The sequence below is a fragment of the Anolis sagrei genome, chromosome 5, assembly GCF_037176765.1.
Source record: "Anolis sagrei isolate rAnoSag1 chromosome 5, rAnoSag1.mat, whole genome shotgun sequence".
NCBI classification, from domain to species: domain Eukaryota; kingdom Metazoa; phylum Chordata; class Lepidosauria; order Squamata; family Dactyloidae; genus Anolis; species Anolis sagrei.
The window spans coordinates 154,120,842-154,134,372 of record NC_090025.1 but is presented as its reverse complement, the minus strand read 5'-3'; the positions used below and the strand labels follow the sequence as shown (position 1 = coordinate 154,134,372).

At 42.8% G+C, this 13,531-nt stretch overlaps 1 protein-coding gene across 1 annotated transcript; it reads left to right on the top strand.

Annotated features, from left to right (window-relative positions):
- The first annotated feature begins 6,965 nt into the window (after positions 1-6,965).
- On the top strand, positions 6,966-13,004 carry BTG1 (BTG anti-proliferation factor 1). The gene is made up of 2 exons (XM_060777331.2): positions 6,966-7,352; positions 11,664-13,004. The coding sequence occupies exons 1-2, from the start codon at positions 7,205-7,207 to the stop codon at positions 12,026-12,028; spliced, it is 513 nt and encodes a 170-aa protein (XP_060633314.1). The 5' UTR covers positions 6,966-7,204; the 3' UTR covers positions 12,029-13,004.
- Positions 13,005-13,531: the final 527 nt, after the last annotated feature.

Sequence of the window (13,531 nt, the reverse complement as noted above, 5' to 3'; positions counted from 1 at the left end):
CTCTCCTTATTGATGATATTGCAGATTTTGAGAGGTTGTTTAACCTGAATGGTTCTGGTTTCCTTTTTCTCTTTTCTTTAAGAGGCCACAAAAAATAACCCCCCCCAACCCCCCCCCCAAAAAAAACAAAACAAGAAACCTCTCAGCTGACAGCCGCTGTTGAAGCAAGGCTTTAATAATACCCGAGACAGCTCTCTGTCTGAAGATAACTGGGAACTTTTCTGCCTGAGGAAAATATGTAGCCTCTCACCAGTAGAAACTGGCCCAGTGGAAGAACTAATAAATACCTTTTCAAATTCTCTGAGGCCAATGCACCAACAATAACAAAACATCTAAGCTGTTGATAGATGTATTTAGCCCCATCACCTTTGAATTTGATGGGACCTTGGTGCAAGTCCATAAAATTGAAAGGGGAGAAGGCAACTCTTTCTTGACTGACTGATTGATTTACAGGGTGTATGTGTGTTTTTATAAAAATCCTGCTTTTTTTAGGCACATATTGCCTTCTAAAGAAGCCTGCAGCAATAAAACAAGAAAGTCAGGCCCCACCCTCAGGCTTACAGACTAAAAAGACATGACACATGAAAGGAAGGGCAGGGAAAGGTAGGAAAGGGGGGGGGGGGTCGGGTGTTCAGGATCAAAACAGAATTTCGAACTACAAGCATAAATGTATATTTAATTTGAATCAGGATCTTTTTCCTTTGTGGTCTGGTTGCAGCAAAGAACAATAATAGACTTTAATTCCTTTCCGCAAAAGATTAGTATTCTTGTCCATACCCTGAGAAGCCAGACTTGGCCACGGTGGCCAATGTTCTCATTACATCTCAAATAGACAACTGCAATGCGCTTTACATGGGGCTGCCTTTGAACATTGTTCAGAAGCTTCAAGTAGTCCAACAGCAGCAGCCAGGTTCCTTACTGGAGTGGCGTACAGGGAGCACACAACCCCGCTGCTGTGCCAGCTCCACTGGCTGCCAATCTGCTACCGAGTATCCTTCAAAGTGTGGGCTTTATCCTATAAATCCCTAAACGGTTCTAGTCCAGCTTACCTGTCCAAACATATTTCCCTTTACAAACCAGTTTGAGCACTAAGACTGGCTGAGAAAGTCTTGCTCGTGGTCCCACCAGCTTTGCAGGTGCAATTGGTGGGGATGAGAGACAGGACCTTCTTGGTGGTGGCCCCTCGGTTGTGGAACTCCCTTCCCAGTGAGAGTAGATTGGCTCCCTCCCGCCTGGTGTCCAGAAAAAAACTCAAGACTTGGCTATGCAAGCAGGCGTTTGGCGAGTGATTGTATTACTGAAGCAGCTAAATGATCCATGGGACTGGTGCAATGTTTCATATATTTTATGTTCATGTTATGTTACTTTGTGTAGTTTTAATGGTTTTAATTCATATTTATATGTTATTGATTTAGTTATATTATGTATTACTTGTACATGTATGTGTGGCATTGAATTTTTGTCATTTTGTCATGTTGTATACCACTCTGAGTTCCCCCAGGAGTGAGAAGAACAGTACAAAAATGCAATAATAATAATAATAATAATAATAATAATAATAATAATAATAATTCTGTAGTTCCCAGGTCAAACCCATATGGAGTGCATCTGCACAGTATAATTAATGCAGTTTGACACCACTTGAACTGCCATGGCTCACTGCTACGGAAGCCTGGGAGCTGTAGTTTCGTGCTTCAACAGTACAGCACTCTTTGGCAGAGAAGGGCAAAAGACCTTGTAAAACTACAGCTCCTATAATCCCTTATAATTGAGCCATGGCAATTAAAGTGGGGTTAAACTGCATTAATTTTACAGTGTACGTGTACGCTGTAGCACAGGCATGGGCAAACTTTGTCCTTCTAGGTGTTTTGGACTTCATTTCCCACAATTCTGAACATCCTCAGGCCTTTTCTTTTCCCCCTCAGTTGCTTAAGTGGCTGAGGGGGAAAGGAAGGGGGCCTGAGTCTGTTAGGAATTGTGGGAGTTGGAGTCCAAAACACCTGGAGGGCCGAAGTTTGCCAATACCTACTCTCGCATCACTACCAAAGTACTGTATATGCAGCTTCTTGAGTCTCAGGGTGCTACTGTAGAAATAAAGCCGTTTGACACTACTTTGATTGTCATGGCATGATAATGTGAGATCATAAGATTTGTTTTTGGTGAGGCACCAAGGCTTTTTGGCAGAGAAGGCTAAACACTTTCTAAAACTACAGCTCCCGTTATTCTATGCATTTAGCCAAGGCAGTTAAAGTGATGTCAAAATGCATTAATTCTATCGCTTAGATGCTCTTTAAGATATGCCAGAATGCTGTTGTGTGTCTGGTTCGGTGTTAAACATATTGGATATGGATGTACATGCTGCATGACCTTGCAATGACAATTGATTCGGACAATTGATATTACAATGACAATATAGATGAGTAAATGATAACTATTATTATTATTTACTGCTGTCGTGTATTTGTCAACACAATGATACTTTTCCCTTCTGCAATAGCGCAATAATGTTGGCTTCAGACTGTTTTCCAAATTCTCATGAAGAAAGGCAGGGAGTCTCCATTGGGCAATGAAAAGGACAGATAGTAGAATGAAGATGGCTCAGAGATTAAAATCACAATAGAGTAGCCTTCATATATTGGAGGCTATATTTTCCTGTCTCCAGTTATGGCACCAAGATCTATTACAGTGTGTGTGTATGTATGTTTTATGGCACAGTGATAGAAATGACTTTCAGCTCATTCCAGTAATCGGGAGAGAAAGAGAGAGAGAGAAATCATAGAAGAGAAAGAGAAAAAAGAGGGAGAAAGATATCCTTGTCCTTCCTCAGCTCCTTTGTCCCCCATTTGGACACTCGTGATCATGGTGAAGAAAACAGAGTCACTGTTTGGAAGGAACAAATTCAGACAGAGCAGGATTTGCGAAATTTGTTCTGCCTCCCTCCTTTTCTCTCCCTCTCCCCTTTTCCCTTAAAGATGTTGTCATTCCCTTTCTGAGAACCCTTCCGTCACTGTTCTGCAATGCATTAAATTAGGGCACAGATCCTTTATGCTGCTGCTGCTGTTGCTGCTGCAACCACCTTGGAAAAGCCTCAATGCCAAGCGTCCCTGCTGCAAGTTCTGTTTTCCAATCCTGCGTAAACAACAGAGCAAACTCTTCTCCCTCTTCTGTCTCTGTATGTGGGTACATCTATCCTATAGAATTAATGCAGTCCGATCCCTTTTTGTTTTAATATGGAATGTGATGTTTTCAAATGTTTAATATGTTTTAATTTTAACCTAATTTAATTTTAATTCTTTGGAATTGAATGTGTTTTAAGGCATTGAATAATTGCCTTTATGTAAGCAACCTTGAGTCCTCTTTGGGGTAGATAAGGGGGGGGGGGGTATAAATAGAGTAAAATACATAAATAAACTGCCAAGGCTCAATATTATGGGATTGTGGGAACTGTATTATGACAGAGGCTGGATTTATTTATTTATTTACTTCAAATATTTATACCCCACCCTTCTCAACAACTCACCTCCCCCCCCCCCCAGGGGTGGGGGTACTCAGGGTACAGACGACTGTGATTCAATGCTCCTATATACACATAATAAAATACAATAATTACATATAATTAAAACATTAAAGCAATTCAATTTAAGACTGTTTAAAACATTATAGCCTGGCGGCCTAATCTAAGCCGAATTCTGTGACCAGAGACTCTATCAGAAGCTTGTCCATAGTCCATTTCCATAGCGAATTGTTATCATTACCACATGATGACAATTTTTTGCCATATGATGCAATTTGAACTATATGGTTAGTGTGTAGACCCATATAACGCAGTCCAAACTGTATTATATATTCAACAAAGCCTTTGTCAAAGAATGCCTTTGTCCAACACTGAGCCACTATGTTGACCCGGCTTGGCCCCATGTACGCCCTGAGTCCCTTTGGGGAGATGGAGGCAGGGTACAAAAATAAAGTTGTTGTTGTTGTTGTTGTTGTTGTTATTGTTATTATTATTATTATTATTATTATTAGCCTGCCATTTTTGGACTCTTGCTTGCTGAGGTGTTCTTGCGAGTATTGTTGTAGATCTTAGATAACTATTTCTTGATTTAAGGGGACATGAAAGAAGCCTCCCCACAGGATTGCAACACATCAGGGAGTTCCCTGGGCAATGACTTTGTAGACAGCTGATTCTCTCACACCAGAAGTGACTTGCAGCGTGCTTCTTTGTAACCATGGGGCAGAAGTATGTATGCATGCATGGGCTCATGACACTGGATTGCAAAACAAACAGAGCAACACATTGCACATAGAATCATAGATGGAAGAGACCTCATGGGCCATCCAGTCCAACCTCCCACCAAGAAGCAGGAAAATCGCATTCAAAGCAGATGACAGATGGCCATCCAGCCTCTGTTTAAAAGCTTCCAAAGAGGGAGCCTCCATCACACTTCGGGGCAGAGAGTTCCACTGCTATACAGCTCTCACAGTCAGGAAGTTCTTCCTAATGTTCAGATGGATTCTCCTTTCTTGTAGTTTGAAGCCATTGTTCTGCGTCCTAGTCTCCAGGGCAGGAGAAAACAAACTTGCTGCCTCCTCCCTGTGACTTCCTCTCACGTATTTATACATGGCTATTATGTCTCTTCTCAGCCTTCTCTTCTTCAGGCTAAACATACCTAGCTCTTTAAGCCGCTCCTCATAGGGCTTGTTCTCTAGACCCTTGATCATTTTAGTCGCCCTTCTCTGGACACATTCCAGCTTGTCAATATCTCTCTTGAATTGTGGTGTCCAGAATTGGACACAGTATTCCAGGTGTGATCTGACCGAGGCAGAATAGAGGGGTAGCATGACTTCCCTGGATCTAGACACTAGACTCCTATTGATGCAGGTCAAAATCCCATTGGCCTTTTTTGCCGCTGCATGACATTGTTGGCTCATGTTTAACTTGTTGTCCAGGTGGACCCCAAGATCATTTTCACTTGTACTGCTTTCGAGCCATCAACTGGAAGTCTTCAGTTTTTTGCTGCTGAAGCATTTGCACTCTGAGAATGGTTTAGGGAACTGTATTTTGAGAGGCTGAATCTACTTTGCCACATGATGCAATTTGAACTCTATGGTCAGTGTGTATAACACAATCCAAACTGTATTATAGATCCAACAAAGCCTTTGCCTGGAACTCACTTTCCAAGGACATCAGACATTCCCCAACAATGGCAGTCTCTAGGAGGAGCCTGAATACGTGGTTGTTCCAGTGTGCCTTCCCAGAATAAGGAAAACTCTCAGCAATATGCCCTCAAAATGCACCTTTCCACTGATTTAGGACTGATTGCGTTCCCTCATTTCTCCTTGAAAACCCAATACCAGTTATATCCTACCTTGTTCATGCCCAGCGTTATTTTTTAAATTTTAAACTATTACATTTGGCCCGGCCATAGGTGGCGCAGTGGGTTAAACCCCTGCGCCTGCGGGACTAAAGACCGACAGGTCGCAGGTTCGAATCTGTGGAGAGGCAGATGAGCTCCCTCTACCAGCTCCAGCTCCTCATACGGGGACATGAGAGAAGCCTCCCACAAAGATGACAAAAACATCAAAAAATCATCCGGGCATCCCCTGGGCAACGTCCTTGCAGACGGCCAATTCTCTCACACCAGAAGTGACTTGCAGATTCTCAAGTCTCTCCTGACACGACCAAAAAGTTATATAGGTTTTTAAATGCTTGTGTGTTACTGTTTATTGGGTTGTTGTAGGTTTTCCGAGCTATATGGCCATGTTCTAGAGGCATTTTCTCCTGATGTTTCGCCTGCATCTATGGCAAGCATCCTCAGAGGTAGCCAATGGGATTTTGGCCTGCATCAATAGAAGCATAGTGTCTAGGTCCAGGGAAGTAATGCTACCCCTCTATTCTGTTTTGGTTAGACCACATCTGGAATATTGTGTCCAGTTCTGGGCACCACAATTCAAGAGAGATATTGACAAGCTGGAATGTGTCCAGAGGAGAGCGACTAAAATGATAAAGGGTCTGGAGAACAAGCCCTATGAGGAGCGGCTTAAGGAGCTGGGCATGTTTAGCCTGAAGAAGAGAAGGCTGAGAGGGGATAGCCATGTATAAATATGTGAGAGGAAGCCACAGGGAGGAGGGAGCAAGCTTATTTTCTGCTGCCCTGGAGACTAGGACGTGAAACAATGGCTTCAAACTACAAGAGAGGAGATTCCATTTGAACATGAGGAAGAACTCCTGACTGTGAGAGCCGTTCAGCAGTGGAACTCTCTGCCCCGGAGTGTGGTGGAGGCTCCTTCTTTGGAAGCTTTTAAACAGAAGCTGTATGGCCATCTGTCAGGGGTGATTTGAATGCAATATTCCTGCTTCTAGGCAGGGGGTTGGACTGGATGGCCCATGAGGTCTCTTCCAACTCTTTGGTACTATGATTCTAGTGAGCTTCTAGAACATGGCGATATAGCCCAGAAAACCTACAACCCAGTGATTCCGGCCATGAAAGCCTTCAACATTACTGTTTATTGTCTATGTGATTCATATTAATTGTTTTGTATTGATTGTTTTGGTTTTTTGTTATTGCTTTTGTTATTGATGTGCTGTGGGCTTGGCCTCATGTGAGCCGCACCGAGTCCCTTTGGGAGATGGTAGCGGAGTATAAAGTTTTATTTATTATTTATTATTATTTGCCAAAGAGTGCCTGTGCCCAGTATTGAACCATAGCAGTTCAAGTGGTATCAAACTGCATTTATTCTACAGCGTAGAGATGGATGCACTTTCTCCTTGCCTCCCACTCTGCTGGTTCTATTTGTTTACAATCAGATGACATCACTCCTCCCCGCACTGCCCCCCTCCCCTTTCCCCGCCTCGTTCTAAAGGCGACGTCACAATGGTGCGATCCCCGGATTGGCCGCGGCCAGACCCCGCCCCCTTCTCCGCCGCCATTGCCGTCGTCGGCGGTTATAAAAGGCGGCGCACGCAGCAGCGCTTCCTTCGTGCCCGTCCGAGGGAGATGGTCGACATTTCTCATTTTGTCCCAATCGCCTCTGTCGAGGCCGCCGCTCTACGTCAGAAGGGGGCGGTTGAGCCGCGGGAGTGGGGAGGCCTCTCTTGAGCCCTTGGCGACCCTTCCTTCCGGCTCTCTCGCCTCCTTCCGCCCTTTCCGCCTTTCTTTCCTTCTTCCTTCCCTTCCGCCGGCGCTGGCTGCCCCTCGCCCTCATGCATCCTGCCCTCTACTCCCGGGCCAACATGATACGCGAGATCGCCGCGGCCGTGGGCTTCATCGCCAAGTTCCTCCGCACCAAGGGGCTCATGAACGAGCGGCAACTGCAGACCTTCAGCCAGAGCCTCCAGGAGCTGCTGGCAGGTGAGAGGAAGGGAGGAAAACAAGGAGAGAAAGACAGAAAGAAAGATGGAGGGGAAGCTCCAGATCCCTCCCCCCCACCTTCCCTTCCTTTGTATCTCAGTGTCTTTCCAAGGGAGAGAAAACCTTTCTTTATCTAAGGCCCTCTCATCCTTTCTTCTCTTCCCCATTTTGCCTTTTTCCTAGGCATGGGCAAACTTGGGCCCTCCAGGTGTTTTGGACTTCAACTCCCACAATTCCTAACAGCCTACCGGCTGTTAGGAATTGTGGGAGTTGAAGTCCAAAACACCTGGAGGGCCCAAGTTTGCCCATGCCTGCTATAGATATATTCTTGGTGCAGCTAAACACTCGAATTAATGCAGATTGGCACCGCTTCAGGCGGGGTTGAAGTCCAAAACACGGCCCAAATTTGCCCATGCCTGCTATAGATATATTCTTGGTGCAGCTACACAGTCGAATTAATCCAGATCGGCACCACTTCCAGCTGCCATGGGACCTTGGGATTTAGAGTTTCACAAGGGCTTTGTTTTGTCCTAGCGCCCCCCCCCCCCCCCCCAAATTTAGTAGAATTGATGCAGATCGGTGCTATTTTAACTGGCATGGCTCAATGCTATGAGATCGATGCAGATTTAACTGGCATGGCTCAATGCTATGGGATCCTGGGAGTTGTAGTTTCCCAAGGGTTTTAAAAAATATTATTGCCTTCCTTGATGGTTGAAATCATGTAGTTTGTATCCCCATGGCTCAGTGCTATGTAACCATGAGAATTTTGTAGTTTGAGGTCTTTATTCTTTTCGGCACCAGGCTACAAATCCCAATACTCCTTAGGACTGGGTCAAATGGCATGAATTAACAGTGTAGAGCAGGCACGGGCAAACTTTGGCCCTTCAGATGTTTTGGAGTTGGAAGTCCAAAACACTTGGAGGGCCAAAGTTTTCCCATATCTGGTGTAGACTCACCTTCTGTTGTCTTTATAATATGGGAGAAGATGCAGTTTCATGTTTGCATGATCTTTTTATTTTTTTTTGTGGGGGTAAGGTGGTTTTTAGAGGGAATTGGACTCTTAGAGAGCTGTTTTTCCTCCTTCCCTCTTCTGCCTTCCCAACCCACTCCAAAAGAGATCTGAGGGTAAACAACTTTGCTGCTCCTCAGCCAGTAAGTGTCGCCTTTGTTGGCTTGCCTCCTCCCACACTGTGTGGGTGTTTTGGGTGGGGAGGGCTCAGTTCTTCCCCTTTGGCTCATCAAGCTTGGCTGGAAAGTCCCTTCCCTGCCTCCACTTCCTTTGTGTTTGTACTCAAGATCATGTCTTGCGGATTGAAGTTCTTATCGCATTGCACTGTTATTATTTATTTAAAGCATTTATATTCCGCCCTTCTCACCCCAAAGGGGACTCGAGGCAGAGCACAACATATAAATGGCAAACATTCAATGCCAAAACATACTAGACCATATACATACAAAAGCATTAAAATCACTTATCATGACATTAAAATCCTCTAGTTAAAACTGTCTCAACAACCATATTGAATTTGGTTGGCATACTAAGGGTTCCTATCGCTGCCTCATTGCACACTCCCAAAGGCTTGGTCCCACAGCCTCGCTTTTATCATCCTTCTAAAAGACAAGAGGGAGGGGCTTGACCTGATCTCATTAGGAAGGGAGTTCCATAGCCGAGGGGCAATTACTGAGAAGGCCCTGTGTCTCGTCCCCGCCATATGCGCCTGTGATGGTGGCGGGACCAAGAGCAGGGCCTTCATGGTGTTACAGTGCCACCATTCCACTTCCATTGCTGTGACAATATCTTATGGCAGTTTTGGGATTGGTAGTTTGGAGAGGTATTTAGGGTTCCCATCCAGAGAGTTCTTGTGTCTCATTAAAATATAAGATTCATAATTCCATATCCATGGTAAAGTGGTATAATACCGCTATAACAACCTGGTGCAATAATCCTTTAAGTCACCCCCCTCCCAACACACTTATTGCACTTTTATGTATAGAGCAAATTAGCCTGTTTTAGTATTAAAAATATCTAAGGGAATTAAACTGCAGCTTTGCAACTAGTTGGGAGGAAAATATTTCCAGCACAAGCTTTTGTGAACCTTTGTGTAATGCGTCTGCTGTGGAGCCATTGAAAGCTTAAGCTATAGAAATGTTTTCCCGGTTAGTCTCAAAGATGCAACTGGATCCCTTTATGCCTTTTTACATTTTCTTGGAGTCCAAAAAGCCAAGGTGAGAGCCAAGATTTGTTCCCCTTAATATCCACTTAGACTCTCAAGAGTTTTTGTTTTTTTATGTGGGTATTTGTGACTATCCTTATTCATTATATGTGCTCTGTGTCTGATTTTGAGTGCTTATTACTTTGTCAGTGCATACACAGTTGGAAGGGAGAGCTTTGGGATTACTGCCCTTTTAGGCTTTGTTGATTCCACTCACCTACATCTATTCTTTGAGAAGAAAACTAGTGGCCATAAGCAGTCTGTTTTCTTTACTCCTATTCACTCCTCTGACAAAATCCTTGGAACGGTTTCATCACTGCATTGGTTGGCAGCCCTGTCTTCCCTTTGTGTGGAGGCACCCCCCAGACTCAGCCCAAAGGGGTGCTGTGTCCTTATTTTCCTACATTACACATTCCGATCTTGGTCTTGTTTCTTAGGGAAAGAGTGTTCTATGTACATTTCGGTTTGGGTGGGGGGTGGGAGGGTTGCAAATAGTAACCCTTACGTTTATCACTCTTAACTTGCCATCCATGGAGTCATCACTGTTGTTTACCTCCTTAGGAGGACTGCAGTCACTTCACTCAGAACAAACCCTATTGAGCATAGAGAGCCCCAGATAAAACATTACTCTTACTGCTGTCCCCCTGTCCTTTCCTCCTATTTCTCTGCTGTGCTTTGAGATATAGAGGTATTCCTTGGCTTTGTGTGTCTGGCAGCTTCAGAAATATGTGTTTATTACTGGTTTTTCCACAATCACCCAGTGTCCCTTCATTTTCCCTCTCAACTCCCCCCTCCCCCTTTGTCTAAGTGTGATTTCCCTTCATTGTAGTAAGGCAGCAAAAGCGCCACTACTGTGAGTGAGGCGGTTGTAAGTAATTCAGTGTGCTCTGTGTGTCTCCATACACACAAACACTGTAACATTGTCCAATATGGTGACAGAGGTTCATACAGCAATTCAGTAAACCATTAAAGCATTAAAATGCCATTGCTGTTCTACATCTTTTACTGATTGGAAATAATTATAGGGATCTGATTAGATTTTGTTTCAAATATTACTTTTAAATATTGTAGGAACAATTTGGCTTTTAAAAACAATTTTGCTCTTGTCTTAAAAACATCATCTCACATAGATTCAGGTATCAAAGCAACTCCTCACAGTGTTTCTTGGAAAATGTCCTAGAAATGTTTTTCTTATTATTGTAGCATCTCGGTGAAATGTCTGACAAAAATTTCCTTGCAAATGCCAGAGTTGTTTTTCCCCTGCTGTGAAGTAGAAACAGTGTAACATTTAGCAACATTTGAAATTTATTTTGGATAATCAGTTTTCATCCATCTGAGTTCTGGTGCCCTTTTGCTCAATTAACCTTACGAGATGCAAAGTAAGCCACTTTCCCAAATAGGAGAAAGTCACCTTCCCCAAGGGTTAGGAATTTTTAAAGACTATATTGCTACTAAATAAAGAGATATGAGATTCAGGATCTCTTTGTTTAGCACTGTTTATATGTGCTTATTCCTATTGGTTTATGAGGACTGTGTAATAAGAGAAATTATTATAATTATTTATGCTCCGTTTTATCTCCCCTGAAGGGAACTCAAAGCAGCTTAAAGGGCACAACTGTCTCCTTAATATATTTATTTGGAAGTAGGTTTTCTGTTTTTACACACACATAGAATTGAAAAACATTTAGAAGGATATGCTTACATTTTTTTAAAAAAACATAGTCATTGAAATGTATACAAAAGAGGTCTTTAGACATCAGATCTAAGTTATTTTTATTTGGACCTGGTTATTAATACGTTGATATATTGTGCTACAGGAGCCTAGTTGCTTTTCACTATTCCCATCTTTACTTTGGGAAGATATCAGCATTAATTGTTATACTTACATTGACAGATACTTTTGCTTTGCCAGAAAAATGGCTCTGAAAAGCTTTGGTTTCTCTCAGTCTTAACTGTGGTTTTTCAAGCTAGGAAACCGTAAGACTTTAAGCAATGCAATCTGTTTCTTATTCAGGCATTACAAATGGATTCGGTCTTTTCTCCATCGATTATACAGAGAGTTAGATACGACCTTTCTTGTTTTTTCTTTGTTCCTTAGAACACTATAAACACCACTGGTTCCCTGAAAAGCCATGCAAAGGTTCGGGCTACCGCTGTATCCGGATCAACCATAAAATGGATCCCCTGATTGGACAGGCGGCGCAGCGGATTGGGCTCAGCGGTCAGGAACTGTTCCGGCTCCTTCCAAGTGAACTCACTCTCTGGGTCGACCCCTTCGAGGTCTCCTATCGGATTGGAGAGGACGGCTCAATCTGTGTGCTGTATGAAGCCACGCCAACAGCAGCTAGCCAAAGTAGCACCAGCATGCAAATGGTAGACAGCAGAATAAGCTGTAAGGAAGAACTCCTCTTGGGCAGAACCAGCCCCTCCAAGAGCTACAACATGATGACTGTATCAGGTTAAGATGTGTATCCCATGGATGGATCATCTTATAATGGATGGATAAATTTGGTTTTTACTTTGGGTGGGCTCCTCTGGGGATGGATTATGGAATTTAAACCATGTCACAGCTGTGAAGACCTGGCACAACCTAAGAGTGGTAAACGTTATTTTATAGTGGCAGTGCCATAGTTTCGACAGTACCTTTCAGAGATTTAATAGCCTGTGAGTAAAGATGATCATTTTATTTCCAAAAGTGTGAAGTTGTCCCAGGAAGGCTGCAGGTTTCTCCCAGTTGTCTTGCTTAATGTTTTCTTCTTGAAAAAAGCACCAATTCTTTCAGCTGAAATCTATAGCTATAAAATTTATCTCTGCTGTAAAGGATGCAGAGCAAATTTGCACTATACATTTTTTAAGGAAAAAAATGTTACCATTTTTGGCAGCTCAGTAACAAGACTCGTTCTGAATATGATAGTACTGGAAATTTTATCTGACAAGACTTTTACCTAGCACTTAACAGTATGTGTAAACTGTACATAAAGTCACATTTAGTGGGCATGAACTGGGAAGAAATGGTCAGATCTCTGTTTGCATATTGGCCTTCAAGGTAGCAAGTGAACAGAATCTGCTACGCCAACAGGCTTGAGAGAGACCATACAAAGACACTGTCTGAACTGTGGTGTGTTTTACCAGCCAGCTATCTGTACATTTGCTAGCTTGTAGTTTTCTAAGATTGAGTAAACCTCTTATTTTTAGAAAGTGGAGGTCTGGTTTGTAATTTCCTTGTACTTAATTGGGTAAAAGTCTTTTCCACAAACCACCATCTATTTTGTGAACTTTGTTAGTCATCTTTTTTTTTCCTTTTTGGTAAATTATGAACTGGTGTAAATTTGTACAGTTCATGTATATTGATTGTGGCAAAGTTGTACAGATTTCTATATTTTGGATGAGAAACTTTTCTTCTCTCTATAATAAATTGTTTCCTATCTTGGCATTTTAATTTAATCTCCTGTCGTGCTTGCATAGGATCAGTTCAACTATTTTTACTTCTAGTGGACTTAATGTATTGTAAAGGATAAGCGTTGAAAGGGATAAGCATGGAGCACTGATGCAGGGGAAAACCTGACAGTTATGGATGGATAAGGACCATTCGGGTATAAAATGTTTGAGGAGCCCAGGCCACACATTCATACATCACTGATATCATTAAAATCTGGAAATAGTACAAGGGGTCCAGTAATACTAATGAGATGAAACAATGCAGAAGTGACATCGAACAAACAAGAGCTGTGAGAGTAAATCCAGAAGACTAATGTTTACATGGTTTCCTGATGAGCAAGGATCTAGAAATGTTAACGTGGCTTATCTAATCTACCATTTAAAACACAAGATTTTTTTTAAAAATCCTACCTTATTTCTGACCTGATGGATTCCTGCTCAGTTGCCATTTACTAGGACCAATGTTACATGGCCTTCAGGAGCAGGTTAACCACACAGCAAGGTTTGATGCCTTATCAGTTTTCATCA

Coding starts and splice junctions, on each gene's coding strand:
- BTG1 (XM_060777331.2), top strand. CDS start 7,205: ATGCATCCTGCCCTCTACTCCCGGGCCAACATGATACGCGAGATCGCC. Junction 7,353..11,663: donor CCTCCAGGAGCTGCTGGCAG/GTGAGAGGAAGG, acceptor TTTGTTCCTTAG/AACACTATAAACACCACTGG.